General features: G+C 38.6%; 1 protein-coding gene across 4 annotated transcripts in view; it reads left to right on the top strand.

Annotated features, from left to right (window-relative positions):
* Window positions 1-19,283, top strand: part of CDH8 (cadherin 8) — a 153,614-nt gene extending 134,331 nt beyond the window's left edge. For all 4 annotated transcript variants that reach the window (XM_064671266.1, XM_064671267.1, XM_064671268.1 and 1 more), the window contains 2 exons: window positions 15,371-15,622; window positions 17,230-19,283. In XM_064671266.1, the coding sequence (XP_064527336.1) occupies window positions 15,371-15,622; window positions 17,230-17,723 (746 nt within the window). In that variant the 3' untranslated portion in view covers window positions 17,724-19,283. The remainder of the gene's footprint in view (window positions 1-15,370; window positions 15,623-17,229) is intronic.
* Window positions 19,284-19,483: the final 200 nt, after the last annotated feature.

Raw genomic sequence — 19,483 nt, 5'->3', positions numbered from 1 at the left:
TCAGCAAATTAGCATGAAAATCTATCTATTTTAGTAATAATATGGAACGTGGATGAAAGAAATAGCAGAGAAGAACAAATTGAATCTTCAGTGTGACTTAATTTCAGAAACATAGTGGGGAAAACAGACATTAAATCAGGGTCTCAAAACTGAACTGCTTAGCAGGCAGAAAGGTGTTATTCTTAATGAGTACAAAACTTCTAACTTCCAGCAGTGAGGTCTGTGCAGTACCAGCTCCCTGGAATTTAGCAACAGGCAGGAACTGAATCCCAGGAAGTTCCACCTGGACATGAGGAAGAACTTCTTTGCTCTGCAGTGACTGAGCACTGAGCAGATTGCCCAGAGAGGGTGTGGAGTCTCCATCACTGGAGATATTCCAGAACATCTGGACACAATCCTGTGCCATGTGCTCTGGGGTGGCCCTGCTTGAGCCACTGTGGGTCCCTTCCCACCCCACGTGTTCTGTGATCCTGTGAAATGTTGCTCCACCAGCCTTTTAATGTTCCAAGGCTCCCTAAATGCTCTAGAAACGTAACTCCTTGAAAACCAGCAGCACCCATGATTATTATATTCTAGGACCTTAAAAGCATTTCATAGCAGTATTTCTAGCTAAGTGAATACATAATGTTTGGAGATAAATTTCCAGATTTTTAACCAACTCCCTTCTGGAAGTATCTTAAGAGATTTCTGTCAAAGTACCACTTCTGGTTCGTTGGGTGCATATAATGCCTCCATGAAAACATTTCTGCCAGAAAACATTTCTGTAGTTGAAGTGTTCACAGACAATGCCCTGTGTAAATGGGTTTAATTCACTGAGGAGGAGGAATGATCTCCTAGGGCTGAAGGTTCTGGGAGAGCCTCTGCCCCTTCACCACCTCAATGTATTTGTTACCTGACAGAGTCATGCTGCATATAAGAAGCCCATCTCTGTTTTCACTTCATTGTTAGGTTTGGTTTTGTTTTGAATATTTGGATTTTCTCCCTAAATACCTAATTAGTAAATATGGCACAGGATTATTTATCTTTCTTTTTTTTTCCTACACCTTGTAATTTTATTGGTTTCTCTCATTATGGACTATTTGTTTGTTTTGTCCAGTCCGAAATACAGACTGTTGAAGGAGAATAACAATTAACTGATTAATTACTGTAATTGACAAAAATTGATTTTGTCAATTAATGAGAAACTAGATAGGAGTCTAATTTTAAACTTTCAGTCTTAGTAAAGATTAAAAGAACACCAACACTCTTCTACTAGAGGAAAAATCTAAACAGGCTAAAAATGAAAACAATTTAAGCACGAACCATCATGTATTAACTGTTAAATTTTCCTTTGATTATTAAAAATCTCCTTTTGTCATTATATCAGACCATTTGCTCGTGGTTCCTCCATTAAAATAGAAGGTATTAATTTTTCACACTTAGCCTCAAGGCTTATCTGATAAACTATTACACAACTGACATTATAATGTGAATTAATAAGACTAAGATCATGCTCCAATTGCATCTTGTTTTGGACCAGTCCCACAAATGGTGTGCACAAGGAAGGAGTTAGTGTTGGAATCACAGTCCTCCTTCCTCCTACGAGGTGACCATTGCCTTGTACTGGGATGTGAACTCTCTGTCTCTACATTCCCCTGAACCTGTCTGGTGTGGTCACAGTTATTCCAGACCCTTTTATTTCCTCCTTACTCCTTTTGAGGAGATGACTGTTTAAGAATGGGCTGTACTTCTCTGTCAGAGCAAATATAACAGTGACACGTTGAAGGAAAGATGAAATTTTTATATGAGTTTTACCAAAGCTTCTCACATCAACCTTTAAGGGAGACAAAGCTTTTATTCAGTTGGTTGAGGGTTTTTTTTATATCACTGAGGTTATTTTCCCATCAGCTCCTGATTTTGTAATGCCTACGGGTGACCTTGTTGTAAAATATGTCACTTTGTTGATCTTCATTTAATTCTATCTAATTAGGATGTATTTTATCTGGCAAGCATCCAGTAATTAGTGATATATTTATGTAATTATTAGCATGTAATATTTATATAATAAATATGCCTAGAAGGCAATCCATTCAGAGGGCAGAGAAGAAGGAGAGTACATGATTTCCCTGAATGCAGAGATCTTACATTTGGAGCCAAAAGCAGAAAATAAATGAAAGGCATAAGTTGACCTGTCAAGTCTGGGGAGAGACTTTGCATATCCTCAAATGATAGGATGTGCACACTTGGTAATCAGGGCTGATTAGAGAGGGAGTGAAGATGGGCCCCTGTTTGAAGTGAGATAATAAGCCAGCTTGTTAGGGAGAGATAAATAGAACTTGAAGAAAAGGACCAGATGTCTGCTTGATGGCATTGAAGAGGAAGAGCTGGTGGGGTCCTGGGAAGGTAACGTGGATGGATGTGGAGCCAGATTCCAGGGAATCAGTAAAGCAGTGGTAGCTGTCTGCCTGTATTGAGAGAGCAGAGTCAGATCACCCCAGCCTGGCCTAACTAACTGTGGGCTTAGCAAGCAAACTTCACTTTTCCTATGGGCCAAGGACTGTGTACATCCTGGAGCAGGAACTGTAACACCACAGTTTTTGGCTTGTTTCATACATCTGATTCTGTGATAAGAGATAAATCAGGAATAAAGCCCTCTCTGTGGAATTATAATGTCAGTTGTGTTTGCCATTGAAGTCATAAACCTTAAAAGGAGCACCATCAGTAGTTCACTGAATGCTGATGAAAACACTCTGTTGTGCTCTGAGAATGTTAGACTCTTGAACAAGAACACCAAATTTTTTCTTCCCTTTAATTTTTGTAATGTGATAGATGACGAGAAAGTTTCACGTTGCTTTTGTAAAAACTCATAAAACCTTTTGGGGTTGTTTGTGTTTTGTTAGGAAACGTTCATTCAGTCTAACCTAAACTTGAAGCCAAAATCTAGGTTACAGGAAATAATAAAAAATAAAATAGAACTGTTTCATGTAGCCTTTTTGAACTTGTCACTCCCTAACCTTGCTTAGCTCTGCCTTGCCACTTTCTATAACATTTTCATCCATTATATGTGACCCTTCTGTAAAGTGCTCAGTGTTCCCCCCAACAAAGATTGAGACCTTGTGATCTCAGAGCACTCTGCAGGAGTGATGGTTTTTTGATTGAGGAATTGCTCTGGAGTTCAGAACAGTTTTGTAGAGCTGGGTTATGGGTTTCCTGCATGAATTTGGACAAGTCATTTAATCACCGTGGCTGTCAATGTGCCATGCAAACACTGCAGAGCTGTGGGCACTTCCCTCTGCAGTGGGAAAGACTGAGGTTTTCGAGAGGGGTCTCTTTGGATTCTTCTGAGACTCCTGTTAGGAAACATATAGAAATTATTTGTCAGATCAGGGCAGGAAATGTGAAGCCCACTCTGATGCAGCTGTTGTATTTTTGATTCTAGCAGCAATACTAAATACTGAGGAAGGTAGTTTAGACTCAATTCTACATCATTTATCTCCTTCTATATCATCTTTATCTATCCCACATGTTGCAACTTCTGTCTTTGTACTTTCTATTTTTAAATGAGAAAAAAAATTATACCAAATCAACTTTCTCTTTATTTGTGCTTTTCTTCTGCTAACATGCAAGATCAAAAGATGTAGTTGTCTTAAACTTTGTAGAGTTCTAATGCAGTCTGTCTAGTAGAACCATTTACTTCAAAATTTGTATACAGAACTTAGCTTTTTCTTGGCTAAAAGTGTTTTACTTAAACATTTTTTCTTTTCTTTTTTTTTTCTCCCAGTAAGGAAATGTTATTTTCTCAAAGTATCTGTGCTTTTTTTGTTTTCTGTCCACCTTTTTGACTATTTTTTTAATTCAGGACCATGGAAGTATTTTTGGCACATTGAGATGTATCTTCCTTTGCCAGTAGAGTTGCCATCTCTTATAATACTTTTACATGATCCTGCTTTGTATTTTTATTGCAGCTTCAGCCTGCACACTTCACTTGTACTTTATCAGAGTCTTCATCACAAATGGGAAGACAACAAGGAACATTTCACTGTGATCTGCAAGGTTCTCTTAGTACACAGATGCATTATATATTTATACCTCATAACTTCTCTGCTTGGCACAAAGAGAAAGAATGAATAAGATGTCTGTTGTTTTGTGGCAGCTATATTTCAATAATGAATAAGAGATGTTTTACCATTTGTAGAACCTCCATCCTTGGAGGTACTCAAAAGCCACCCAGACAAGGTCCTGGGCTTTAGCAGGAGGTGGACCAGATGACCTCCAGAGGTCCCTTCCAACCTCAATGATTCCAGGACTCAGTGAGAACCCTGAAACACCTCCTGAGCTGATGCTGCAGTTGGCAGATAGTTACCAATGTCAGCACTGACTTTGCAAAGTCTCTGCAGTGCTGAGGCAGAATTCAAATGTTGACTTCTTTCTCTGGCTCCTTCTTCTTTCCAAGTTATATGTTGTGTCACAGAATGTATATAGTAAAATCAGGGTCTTGCAGTAAGTCCCAGTCTTGGAATCCAAATTCAGATGTGTGTGTGTGTTTGCCTGCTTTGATTCTCAGCAATCCAACTGCGTATCCTACTTTGGAACTTCTGGCTATGCCAAGTTTTCTCCATGTAATGTTTGCATGCTGTGCAGAAACGTTCCCAGGAGTGTCTGGAATGTTTCATTTGAAAACTTTATGCAATCTATTCCACCCTATAGATGGGTAATTGTGGTGGGTTGTTTTTTTTTTTTCACTTACTGCAATTCCTTCTCTGGATGCCTTTTGCTCTTCCCTGCATTTCAAATGGCCATTAGTCTTCACCATGGGAGACACATCCTCAGTGAGAGGTGTTCATATAAGACATTATGTGTATACTTTGGGTGTAAGACAGAGATATAAATTACTGCCATTAATGGCCTGATGATAACAAATTGTTATTGTTATATGTAATCTGCATTTCAGAATGTCTTCCAAAAGTCATTATCATGCTGCCTGTGTGCCCAGGGGCAATGTTATACCATAGCATTTCAGTCTTTCAAATTACAAAAAGCTAATATAACTCTTGATGACATTTACAAAAATGTATAATGGCACTTCTTTCAGTTCTCTCACAGAAATTATTCTCAGTGAAGTTAAAGGGAGTTCTGCACATATAAGAACTGCTGGATCTGGCACTTTTTAAAAATCAAAGCCACGTTTTTGTTTTTGTTTTTGTTTTTGTTTTTTTTTCTTCAATGGCACCAGCTCAAGAAAATGTTCAGTCAAAATTGTTTTTAATTTATTTTCAGACTTAAAATGCCCCAGCCAATGTAAGTCATATTTAACTTTCAATATTCTTTGGCGGAGAGGACACATTCTAAATTTCTTCTCATAGTAAGTTGTTATGTCAGAGTTATAAAGCTCTGAAAATTGGCATTTTGTAGTGGAAGTGCTGACAAGACCTTTATTACATCAGTACAAATAAGCAACATTCCAATAAATGTTGGTTGCTGTTTTTATAGTCTGGTGTTTGCTTTCTGCCACTGTATTTCAAAGTGAACATTATGACAAAAGTAAATAGCATAATAGAAATGCACTAGTATGGCTTGAGTTTGGCTCTTACTGTTATAACAAAACTTCAATATGGTTGATAGGTCTGATTCCAGATTTAGGTTTAAGGTCTGTTATATGATCTACTGGTAAATTGTTTTAAACTTTTACTGTGTGCATGAATTTGTTCCATGGAGTATTGGAATGGAAAAGACAGTTATCATGGCAAGGGAAAGTGGTTGTTTTTTAAGTTACTTAAATGCCAAGAACACATCACATTTAAAACCCAAAAGGTTCCTATTTAAGTTTTATGTTTCTTACTGTGGCACTCACAGTTTACATTCTGGAAAGAAAGATTCACTTCCGACATCTCTGATTGTCTTCATAGTCATGAAGACTCTGAACTTTTCCAGAGCCTGGAAGTAAGTCATTGAAGTAAGAATTGAAGGACGTGTGTGAGGAGCGGAAGGTGAAGAACATGGGGATGGAATTCTTTTGGAACTTTTCCATCACCTACCAAAAGTAATATGAATTTCACTGAATCTGATAGAGATTTAGCTTTACACATAAGAGAACCCCAAAGCAATGGGATGTGTAAAGCTGTACATCTCACAGTGACCCAAGGGCCTTAGGCATCTGTCTGTCATCAGCTTCACCTCCCACACTGCATTTGTAAGCACACATTCATAGAAAGAGTAAGAATCCATTATCCCTCAAGAGAAAAACAGATGGCAAAGCCTCGGGGTATTTTGGCTTTCTTATTTATCTTTGCAGCATTTCTGTTGGAATCTGGTAATACAGTACTGGAAAGTTCTTGGTTCAAATGCAAAATATAGCCATTATTTTATCAAAGCACTGTAAAACACAGTATTACTTTCTGAAACTTTTTGGTTAAAATAACAAGAGAATAGAATTAACTAGAATATGTAGATTTCAAAAATGATCCATCAGTCTATGCAAATTGCTGTGTTAATAATGTATTTTTAATGCTGAGCACATTTGACAGCCATTTCATCTCTCTTTCTAAACCAGAGCTTGGCAACCTGCATTAATTCTTACACTTTACAGATGTAACATTCAATGCACATGCCATGTAGTGATGTGATCCGAATAAAGGAAAGCATGTCAAAGCAATGGGATTATTAGTAAACAACTTTGTGGCTGGTTTGTTGAATACAGAAGAGAAAAATGAGAGGCAAAAGCCATCACTGTTTGAGCATATCTTACATCTTCCCCGGGCTGGATTTGCTGCAGATTATGGGAGTGTCAGTCCAAAGTGGCACCAGGGGTTTAGAAAAGATAACTGGCCACAGCAGAGTGGGTGACACTCAGTCAGGTGTGTTGGATGCAGTTCAGTGTGGGGACTGGGGGGCTTAAACACACCCAGAGCCCCAAGGTCCCTGGTTTGACTTGCCTTCTATGTCTGTAAATTAAAAAAGAGGGAGAGGTACCGTGTCCTAATTATTTCTCTACCCCGTTAACAATAGAACCAGTATTATTTCAGACTCAGCCCTTGCTTCTACATCATTATTTCTTCAGCAGGGATTTTCTGTCCTTTCTTCAATGAGTTAAAAAACCCAGGTACAAAATACAAGAGTTGCTGCTAGACTGCAAGTGACCATATAGTTATGTTTGATTATAGATCTGCAGGCCTAAAGGTCAAAGGAAAGTTTTAGAATACTTAAGAGACAATTATCTAAAGTTCAGACTTTTCCAAAGGAATAGAACTAGAAATTATACAGACTATTATCTAAAGTTCACATTTTTCAAAGGAAAAAAGTAGGAGGAAATGCTCATTCATCATCACTTTGCTGGTAATTTGTCTGGCTTTTTTTTTAAACTTCTGTCAAGAATTTATTTACTACAAGTTCTATATCACACAGTAGTACTAACATAATTATTCCCCTTTCCAAGAAATTTGAACATATGAGAGTGATGTATACATGATTAAATATTACTTTGCTCATGATTCAAAATTCCCAACAGTGCTTTTTATTTCTGCAAAGGGATACATGGAAATATGTTTATGTTTTTTTATTCATTAGTTGATTCAGCCTTTCAGTTCTGGCATAAGCTATTATTATTTAGGCCAACTGGTAAAGAGAATAAAAAATAATCAAAGATACAAAATATGTGATATATTCCAATTTTTCTTCTATCGATACATTTTCTCCCATGAAATACTTTTTTCCTGTGTTCTTTTTGTTGTTTTAAGGGATTACAGAAAGCCCAGCTCCCGAGGCAAAAAAAACAATTGAAGAATGTAATTTATTATAGGAATGTTTTGAGTGGCCATTAAGGATGCCAGTATGACATGCAACTTCTTATGGTGCAGGAGAGACAGTTTGATCAGTCAGCTGAATTTTTATAGCACAAAAACTTTTTTCTTTTGAACCTGATGTCTGCTATCAAATTTGATAGCAGTCATCAATCTGCTTTTTTGAAGACATCACAATTTTTTGACATTCATGAAAAGCAGGTCAGTTTGAAATACCTGTGAATGCTTCAGTGCCCATATGGTTTGGCTGTCATAAATCAGAAAAATATACTATAAAAATGGCACTTTTTATTTTCAGATTATTTTGTAAGCCTTGTACTTGAATAGAACATTTATGCCATTACTATGCAGATTAGACAAGGGGTCACTTTTCATGGAAACTGCTGTTCAACACAATTTTGTTTGAGACACACATCAAGGAAGGCCTAATACACATGTAAAATATTACACATGACACACTTATGTGTTTATATGAATATACATACAAGTTCTCATAAAACATATTTGATATGCATAAATGCACCCATGTTGAAAACACCAGATTTAATCATGAAACAAAATTGTGGTAGTAATGCTAATGAACAGATAGATTATTTTTTCAGCTACTAAAGACTGACAACTTTATAATATACAAACTCACAATTGTTCCCTTTTAATTAGGTCCCCTTTAAAGAGTGTTTCAGCCTAAGGCAGAAATGAAAAAAGTACTGCCTTAAATGCTCATAAAGCATTTTGACAGCATTCTTTTGGAAGCAGGAAACTGATGCTTCCAACTTGTACCAAAGTGGAGCCTGAAACCTATAAATCAGCTTTTCAGCCCAGGGCCTGTCTGTGAACAGTGTTCTTTTACAAGGGGAACATGGATGAGGGTGTGCTTTGAGTGCTCCTGGTTCTTGTGCTGGAACAGAAACCAGCTCGTGGTTATCCTTTCCCAGGGATTTTGTAATTATGAAAATTAAACAAAAAGATTTCAAAACAGTTGAGTTGACAAAGATGCCACGTGTGAGACTAAGGGTAGGACCTGCTGGGGCTGAATTAATTTGGTTTGGTTCTACAGTGCAATCCTATGAATATAAATATGTATTATTTGTGAATCTTTTCATGAGAAAATATGCAAAAGAATAATGATTAAGGTAAGGCTTAGAGCTCATGGAGTGCATAGAGAGACTTTTTGAGAGGTCTCTGTGTTTTGACAACTTGATTGATTCCCAGAATCTAAAATGGGGATTGGAATTTTCCCTATATTCTGCTATTTCTCTGTCGTTAGGTTTGAATTTTCAAGAAAACCTAAAATACCAGTATTACTACAGATCTTTTAAAAAATCTGTGTTTGACACTGAAAGGACTCCAGTACTGAAGAGTAACAATTACAGAAAGCACTTGAATGAATCAATGGTTATGCAAAGAGCTGAAATGTTACCTTAACATTCTCTGGAATGTTCTCTTCAAGTGCATTTGCAGATTGCTAAATGTTATAGTGCCAATATTTCGTAGAATGTCATATGTTCTGTTTTTCTGCCTGTAATTTTGTAGTTTCCACTGAAACCTTGATGATAACAACTTAATTGCTCAGTTATTTCAAGTTTTGGGTTTTTTTTATGTAAGAATAGACGCCACTTATGAACTGAGAGAGGAAATGAATGAGCTGTCCTTGTCTTTTCATTATCAGAAGAAGCAGGGAGCATCACAGTAAGGATATTCTTTATGCTCTTCTACTTTTGTAAAGGACTCTGTTTTACAGGGAATATCTTTTAAGTTAAAAAATGTACACAATAAGATATCTCTTATAAACACGAAGACATGTATTTCTGGTGTTTCCAGCTGTAAAGTTTCCAATTAAAATTCTTTCTTCACATAAGTAATATATCCAGCATAGATAACAACTTCTACCACAAAGTCCTTAATACCAGTGGTCGTTTGATCTGTCTGGAAATGTTCTAAAAGGGATAGGAAAAGAAAGACAGAAAGGGTTATGTAGGTGTAAGGTTACCCAGCAGGGAAGTCCACTGATCTCCACATATTAGAGACCATGAGGGAATTAAAGAATTGCAATAGTGTGTGCAGAGAAAATGAAACTTGGATGCAAACTGACTGCTTCTGATTTTTACTTTTGTTCTGTGATTCTATTGTCTGGCTTAAAATTGCAACATGTGTTCCTGTACAAAGTGGGAGATGAAGAAGTTGAGTCCTGCCTGCTAATTTCCCATCCAAATTGGTGTCAGTGCTGTTAAAGTCACTCATGTCCAGCAAATCCAGAAGCAACTTTGTATAACAATTACTACGTTTACATTTTCTTAAAATCTTGCATCCAGGAGCCTCAAAAGAGATCTGGGAGTCTTGAGAACTGTTGGGGGGATCTGCAGGAAGCACTTGGCCCTGCGGTAATTACGGTTGTTCAAACTCCCTTTGTCTGGAAATCACACTGGACGTCTCATAAAGACCTTCTGCATTGCCATTCTTTGTTCCAGCTGTGAGGGAAATATTCCCAAAACAGTCTCTTTCACAACTGTTTAAAAAAATCTACTTATGAACTTCAAAAACGGAGAGTCAGACAATGAACTGATTTGGTTTTATATTTAAAAATGGTAAAAATGAGCTCCAGATGTGAACTGCAGTTGTGTATTCCTGGTGCTGTGTCACTCTGAGCTGACACTGAGGGTAAGGCAATTATTAGGGTCCCTCATCTGGCGCTATTCCTGAAGGCTGTAGGACAGACAGAGCTCCTTGTCCATCCTGGGTAGCTGGAACATCACCCATGAGAGGGCATCTCACAGGACTCAGGCATTTCCATGACCTTCTTCAGCCCCTTCCTCACATAAAAGGGCACAGATTTCAGGGAGACTCGTTTTCATGGAGAACATCAAAGGCCCTCCTGACTGTACCTCAGTGACTGGAGGTCACATTATTATAGTCAGCTATTCTCTAAAACATACTTCAACCTTGGTAAATATTCTTACATGTTTTTCTTTTCAGGCAGTCAAAGTACCAACAAAGTGAAACAAAATTTTATAACATGAAGTCAAATATATCTTTATAATGGTTTGCTGATAGTGACTCACAGAAACACATGGACAACACTGGACCAGCACAACACCTAATTCATGTGCATCTCCTCAGGGAGCCTGTGCTCAGCCTCTGCATGGCACATTTTTGCACAGGCTTAAAAATGCTTTTAAGGAAAAGTTGGTGTCTCTTTGCCTGTGGCAGGTTTTTCCTCAAAGCTTTATTAACAGACAGGTTTGGGGGGTTTTCTGCATGTAATTTTCCTTGTTTTGCTAAAAGTAACACGATAAATAAATAGCCTGAACAGCACTATAATGAAGGATCAGTGGGTTAATTGGAAAGATGAGTGGAAAGAGACTGTCCCCTCTCCTGTTGAGCACCTGCTGCCAAGATAATTCCTGCAGCAGTGCTGGAGGTTGTTCCTGGAGGAGATTCCTGCTGTTTTGTCACCTACCAGTAAGGGGAATGTCCACAGAGAGAAGGAAGCAAATCAGATAAGTTAAGTTTACTGCTAATCAACTGCTAGGATTTAGTTTCAAGTTCTAGGATTTAGTTTCAAGTTCTAGGAGCCAACTGAAACGTCAGTTAGAGAGTCATTGTTCTTCACTCGAGCCACATTTCCAGCAACACCAAGGTATATTTATTTCAGGATGTAGCAATGAAGGGAAAGGAATTCATTGCTAAAGAAAATTGCCAAGGCAAGTGGAGGGCTTACCATCCATTGGCAAAACAATTTGGTTGTTTCATTTTGCTTTTTCTATTGATGACTTCTGATTGCCAGTTTCTTTCCAGGCACAACATATTCACCTTTAGTCAAACACAGCAGCTTTCAACCAAAAAAAAAACACCCAAAAAACCCCCCAAAAAACAAACCCAAAAATCCAACCAAGCTAGCCATCTGTAAGAAAAGAAGGGTTATTCTCTTCTCCTTGTTTTGCACCTCTTCTGCACAGTACTGATTGTTCAGCCATAACAACTTCTTTTGCACTTAAATATTTCAACTAACTGTCCTACATATCTTGAATATCTTTTACTTTATCTCATTTCTTTTGAAGTGGAATTTAGAACCGTTCCTGGTATCAGGTGGTTTCTTGCACACAGTTACAGCTTCACTAATTGGCAGTAGTGGGCATATTTTCTCCATCTCTTCTTCCTCTCATTTTTTCTGCCCCCTCCTATTTGTCACTTCAGAGCACATACTTCCTTTTTTGCTGAGTTTTACACCCTGATTCTGGCTTATTAGAATTTGCTGTGCCAGGCAGGATAGCAGAGAGTGTGCCAGAAGGGATCTGAAGCTGCCACCAACAAGCACAGCTTCTCTTCATTGTTTCTTCCTAAAGCAGGTGCCTTCCCTCTTTTGCATATCTGTAAAGTGCAGGGCTGCTGGGGCTCAGCTCTCAATCCTCTCCTCCAGCTTGGACAGAGAAGGACTGTACCAGGTTCCTAGAAAGGAACAGGCTGTATCAGTACAGATTTTAGAGCACAGGAAGTCACTGTGTAATATAACTGTAAAAGTCTCTGGAGTTCTGAATAAATGACTACAGATGTGACACTTCTGAGTTGGATTTGTCTCAAAGACAGAAAGAGCTGGAAATTGAGCACCACATAGTCTTTTTCTTCTTTAAAAAGTTAAAGAAAAAGCATTAAGTATTCAAGTTATGCTGAGATATTTTTAATTTTGCAGGAGAAAGTCAGTGGACAGATGAATTTATTTTGCAGTATTTGAAAATAGGGAGGGGTGCCGAGGAGGAAAAGAATGCCATCTGATAAAAAAAAAAAAAAGTATTACCTTTTACACATCCCAATGTTATGCATTATTGATTCTTACTTTGGTAAGAATCACACCCATATTCAGGAAAACTGAACTACAGGGTTATTTTCCCAGCATAACCTTTCCCTTTGTTCCTTGCAGTTCAGCCAGAGAACAAGTGTGACACTGGAAGTGGTTTAATTTGACATGTGGTTTATGCTCACTTCTAAATGTCTGCTAATTGTTGACTTAAGACATACTTGACTTTTCCACTGTAACACAGTGGCACATGTGACTCTGGGTGTCTTCGGGGAGCTTGGTCCTATTTGAGTTGTCAGGATTCTTAAGAGCTTATACCTGAAATTTATCTTCAGTAAACACATATGCTCCCTTTAATTTTCAAAAAGGGCACAAGAAAGGACTAGACTATTTATTTAGCTCCAGGGTGCCATCAGTTTTGATGTGACTGTTTCCAAATTAAATAGATAATAACTCAGGATTCCTGGGAAAAAAAATTGTTAGGAATACTTTTTGTTCTGCAAAGTGACTGTATTTTTTCTGCTTTATTCAGTGGTTGATTTTTAGATTGATCTTCATGCGTTACGTACTCCAAATGTGTGAAAAATGCTGAAATGGTTACATCATCTCTAACATCATTAGCAATATGAATTATAGAAAGAACCTCTCCAGGTTGCATAAGTGTGATTGGCAGGTGGTTCTGCTGTGGAAGGGTTAGAGAATCATAGAATGTTTGGGTTGGGAGGGACCTTAAAGCCCATCCAGTCCCACCCCCTGCCACCTCCCACCAGCCCAGGTTGCTCCAAGCCCCGTCCAACCTGGCCTTGGACACTCCCAGGGATCCAGGGGCAGCCACAGCTTCTCTGGGCAACCTGTGCCAGGGCCTCCCCACCCTCACAGCCAAGAATTTTTTCCAATATCCCATCTATCCCTGCCTTCTGTCAGTGGGAAGTTATTTCCCCTTGTCCTGTCACTCCAGGCCCTTGGGAATAGTCTCTCTCCATGTTCCTTGCAGGCTCCCTTCAGACACTGAAAGGCTACAATCAGGTCACCCCAAAGCTTCTCTTCTCAGGCTGAACAATCCCAGTTCTCCCAGCCTTTCCTCCCAGCAGAGCTGCTCCATCCCTCTGAGCATACACAGCAGGCCTGCAAAATCAGAGGTCCTGATCTTCACAAGGAGCCTACTTGGCTTCATTTTCTTAGTCACTGAGTGGGAAAACAAGCCTTCTCTGTTCTCTGTGTGAGGCAGTTACGCCTGTGCTTGAATACCAAATAATCTTTCTTCCTCTTTTGTTTCATGGAAGTAATGAATTAACTATAGGAGTTATCTACTGATTGATATCTTGATATAGGTTGAGGCCATGATATAGTTTAGTAATATTTTGTTCTGTAATCATTGTATTCTGTATCTTTATTCCTTATTAATATGCCTCCTTATTAAGAAGGAAATTTGGGGTTCAACTCAAGAATTGAGTCTTTGCTGTAGTTGTCATATGAACACTGCCTGTCTTCCAAGCCTTCCCTGCCTCATGCCTGCCACATAAATCCCAGTAATTTCTTTCCTTCCATGGAATGACATTTAATATTGAAAATGTGCATTTTATAGCATAAAATATCAGGAGGTTTACTTTGGTTCATGATGAATCAGGAAAATCAACATTAACTCCTTCTCCCAAACATGATGTGCAGCTTTAAAATTGTCATTGGATCCTGCAGTAACACACACACATTCCTATTCTGTGTGCCTCAGAATCCTTTTATTAAACAAAATATCATTTTATTAAATATCTTTTTATTAAAAACAAACCCAAACTAGTGCAAGTCAACATGCACTCTGTTAGTATATAACTCATAATACTGATTTTTTTTTTCATTCCACAGAATGAAACAGTTAAAAGTTAACAGTGAATATATAAGTATGTAAATAAATCAGAGTTTTTCCCATGCTTGGCATGCTCACTAGTCACGATTTATACCTGAGCATTCTTACACATACAAGATCACTGATATTCAGTAGTAGTGTGTTGTTAACTGGCTAGAATCTATAATTTTTACAGCTAATACTTGAGAGAATATATATGATTATCCTAAGCAAAACCAACTTGTATTCTTTTTGATGGTGAACTGAGTGAGTATGAGAGATTTAACTGTGTGACTCTGTGTCTGGGTAGGATGCCATGCAGTCAGATGCCTCTATATGTTTCTAAAATTAAGTTTCTGCATATGTGTGCAGAGGTAAGAATGTCCCAGACTCATTTCCTCCAGCTGCCTCCACAGGAGATACATTCTGGTTCCGTTTGCTCTATTTCCATCACCGGGGTCTAATAAATGTTTAAGTTGCTGAAAATCAGGCCCACAGCTTTTGATGCATTGAGCTTTTCTTTTGTCTTTATATGAAAAAGAAGAATCTTTTGTAGCAAGGGAAGATATTGTGCAATTTGTAACTGTAATGGAGGGAACATTTGTTTTAATTGATGAATGTGCTTTAAGTTTGGGTTACTTTAACATCTCGTTTCCTTCTTGCTTTACTGGGTGAATTTTTATGACTGCATGACTTGAGAAACAGTGGTGAACCATGATGGGAAGATATCTATAGGGATGTATGCAGAGGAGAAAGTGAGGGATTGCCTCATGGTCATACCACAAGACACAAGAAAATGCATATGTTGCACTTCTTCAGAGCGGGGACAGAAAGGGGAGGGATTTCTGTGTCACGTGCTGCTGGTGTGAGGAGGTCATAAAACATTTGTGGAGAGGTTTCCTGAAAGCTGTGGGTCAGCAGCCCCTCTGTGTGGTGAAACGTTGCCAATTTTCCCTTTTCCAGACAACACCCTCAGCATCCTGGCGAAGCACAGCGGGTTCAGCCGGCAGAAGCAAGAAGTTTATCTGCTGCCAATCATCATCAGTGACAGTGGGAATCCTCCCATGAGCAGCACCAGCACCCTCACCATCCGTGTCTGTGGCTGCAGCAGTGATGGCATTGTCCAGTCCTGTAATGTTGAGGCCTATGTGCTTCCCATTGGACTCAGCATGGGAGCCCTCATTGCAATCCTGGCCTGCATCATTTTGCTGCTGGGTAGGTATTTGTGTCACAGCTCAAAACTTCTCTGCTTCCTGCGTGGCCCTAAGGGAGCACAGGAGTCACAGAGAAGGACTGACAGTCTAGTCCAATGGAACGTGCAGCAGTACTGAAATCCTGTCAGGGTTGTGTCCCTCCTGTCCTGAGAGCTGAAGCATACAAAGCAAAGTCCCAGACTGAAGTAGTTGTACACATGAGTTACATAGTAAGCAGGTATGGAACGTGAAACCAAAAATCCAGCAAGGTGAACACTGTATGTGTTACACATGACAGAAGTGGATTTGTTCTGTCTTCTAAGGCTTGTATGAATCATAGAATCTCAGAATTACAGGATATCCTGAGATGGAAGGGACCCACAAGTCCCTCCAGTCCAACTCCTGGCCCTGCACAGACACCCCAACAATCCCACCCCGTCCCTCAGAGCATTGTCCAAACCCTCCTGGAGCTCTGGCAGCCTTGGGGCTGTGCCCACTGCCCTGGGGAGCCTGGGCAGTGCCAACCACCCTCTGGGGGAAGAACCTTTTGCTGAGATCCATCCCAACCCCCCTGGCACAGCTCCAGCCATTCCCTGGGTGCTGTCCCTGGTCCCGCAGAGCAGAGATGGAGCTGCCCCTCCTCTGCCCCTCGTGAGGAGCTGCAGACCCCGATGAGCTCTGCCCTCAGTCTCCTCCAGCTGAACAAGCCAAGTGTCCTCAGCCCCTCCTTGTAAGGCTGTAGACCCTTTATCATCATCCTAGCCCTCCTTTGGATGCTTTTAAACAGCTTTAGAGCTTTCTATTATATATATTTGTATTTATATATTTCTAATATGAGTTTATTCCGGATTGTAATGGCACAAGACCCACTGCAGCTTTACAAGACAAGCAGCAGGGTATATTTTAATAAAACATACAGAATTTGTATACAACATCAAGTGAGGGAGAGAGCAGTGAAGGAAGAGGCCTATTTCTGCACTTCACAGCTTCACTTTGTAACTGAGATTTACATCAGTAACTGAGATTTCAGCATTAAGCTGCAAAAACAACACTGCAACCCATTTAGAGTTTTTTATACATCTGTCCACAATCCTGAAATCGAGCTAAGCTCTTTTTTTCCCCCTTATTGTCTCATTTTCTTTTCAGTTATATAATGTGAGTCTCTTGCAACAGGTAAAAAAAAGACACTGATTTCCTTCTGTCATTAGGGCTGTGTTTTCAGAAAAACACTCTCTAATTTTGGAAAACACCATCCATAATGTAGATCCTTATAGTCTGTGTTCAGTGAATGATAGCTTCACTTCCAAAAGGAAAAGTTGTTTACTGACTTTGAAGCTCAAAACTAGAAGTACGTTTTATAGAAGTATATAAAAGTTATATAGAAGCCTATATAAAATTGAGCTTCATATGTAAATATGAGCTGATAATAAAAATCTTGAGGGCTACTCAGAGCTTCTGATCAGATTTCCATCACGTGAATGAGGTTGAAGTTATAGGTCTTTCAGCTTTTCACCCTTATTACTCTCAATTTTACAAAAGCCACCCGACCACCTTCCACAACTGCACTTCCCATGTCATGTTTTGATTGGAAATTTCTTACCTAACCAGCCTGTGATGTTTTCTTTGCAGTCATCGTGGTGCTGTTTGTAACGCTGAGAAGACATAAGAACGAGCCTCTAATCATCAAAGATGATGAAGATGTGAGGGAAAATATTATCCGCTATGATGACGAGGGAGGTGGAGAAGAAGACACAGAAGCGTTTGACATTGCGACTTTGCAAAATCCGGATGGAATTAATGGCTTTTTGCCTCGTAAGGATATTAAGCCTGATCTTCAATTTATGCCCAGGCAGGGTCTTGCACCTGTTCCTAATGGTGTTGATGTTGATGAATTTATTAATGTGAGGCTTCATGAAGCTGATAACGATCCCACAGCTCCACCATATGACTCTATCCAGATTTATGGCTATGAAGGAAAGGGGTCAGCGGCTGGTTCCCTGAGCTCATTGGAGTCCTCTACATCAGACTCAGACCAGAATTTTGACTACCTCAGTGAATGGGGTCCTCGCTTTAAAAGACTTGGAGAACTTTACTCAGTTGGAGAAAGTGACAAAGAAACTTGACAGTGGATTACAAACTTCTTCCCTGTTGACTTAATGATCATGTAATATTCTAGGGCCACTGCTGGTAGTTAAAACTAATGTGGCTTTTTGTTTTAGAGGCAAGTTTAGCGCCAGTCATCTATAAAATCAACTACATTGTAATGTTGAACCAAAAAAAAAAGTATATGTTAGGAGGTTAAGTCTTGTGGAGTGTGAAGTAAAGTATGTGGAGTGTCTAGAAGTCTTTGGATATTTGATATTCACTTGACCACTCTGAAGATGGAGATTCGGATCTTTGATTATCTTCAGTGAATTGAAAAGAACAAAAAGAAATTGGTGCTCTCTTAGAAAATGGACTTGCAGGGATTTTGCTGTTGAACAGTAGCTCCTGCCAGTATGTGTAAAGCTAATGGTTTGTTTCTGCATTGCCAACAAAGATCCCGCCACAGAAATGTTTAAAAGCAATATCTTGGTCTTCTTAGCAATGCTGAGCAGAAATAGCATTGCCAATTCCTACTGGCTTCTACTGTGCAGTGACCATCCATTGTACATACAGTAATTGTTGGCCACGTAACCACAGACTGAATATCATCTTTAAATATTGTGTCAAGCCTTAAAATATTCACATGTTCTTAATCCATTCCAGTGATGGGTAATAAATCCTACTAATGTGTAGAGATTCAGAGGCAGGGCTACAAAACCTTGCTTTCCAAAAGGATCTTTTTTTCTGGAAGGATCAGTCTCGTGCTTCGTCTTCTGAAAGAGAAAACTGTGAAATGGGATGGACTTACCTAAATGAAAGAATTGATGATTTTATTGCTAAAGATCGAATTTATTTGTTTAATCTTTGAAATAAATATTTTATTGATGTCCATTACTGCTTTTATTTATCAAAACTGATAATCTATAGAGTAAGATTATGAAGAAAACTAAATTATATCCGTTAGATTTTTTTTCTATATATAATGAATGTTTAATACATGTACATTTTGAAAAGAAAAATGACAAATTGTTGCAGGTTAAAGCAGTTCCCTATCTATTTGAAGTAGCTGAATTTTAAGAGAATGCTGGCAGGAATTAAACTTTCCCAGAGAAAACTTTTGACAGTTTTGTATCTTCATAAATCTAGTACCTGGTGTTTTTAATACAAGCACAAACAGCTGGAAGTAAACTGGTTCATGTGAATATTTAAACTATAGACTTTTAGAAATCCACACATAACACAGTACAGTAAAAAAAAACATGCTTATAGTTCTCCACTGTATTAGAGCAGGAACCAGTGTGTACATAATTTTACTGCTTCTGTTATTAGCATTTCTTTTCTATAATATTCATAGTGTTGCACCAGGGCTCTTGCACACAGAGAAAGAACACTAGAAGCTGCAAGCATACTCAATTTGTAATGCAAACTTGCCATTTAGAAGTAGCAATTGTATAAGAAAACTACGTATTACATGCAAATCATTTTAATTTTCTACTTTGTTTTGAAGCTATATTATTGTTTGTTTATTTACTCCATGTATTGTATTCAGAGAAACTCCTGTATTGTTTCCTACTTTGTGAAATATATTTTTATAAATACTTCTCTTGTTGCTGCTTTTCTTTCAGGTTTACCCGTGCACTGCAGAAATGAATCTGCCTGAATAACTTCATGGTTTTTTTGAGGAATGTAGTTTCTTCAGAATTTATTTATTAATTGAATACAGTCAAAATAATATTAAAAATAGGATAATATTTGAAACATTTTTTGACAGTGTTTGCAGAATTAGATAGCAGCCTGT

Source organism: Pseudopipra pipra, chromosome 14, assembly GCF_036250125.1.
Source record: "Pseudopipra pipra isolate bDixPip1 chromosome 14, bDixPip1.hap1, whole genome shotgun sequence".
Classification (NCBI taxonomy): domain Eukaryota; kingdom Metazoa; phylum Chordata; class Aves; order Passeriformes; family Pipridae; genus Pseudopipra; species Pseudopipra pipra.
This window is presented reverse-complemented; position numbering and strand designations above follow the sequence as displayed.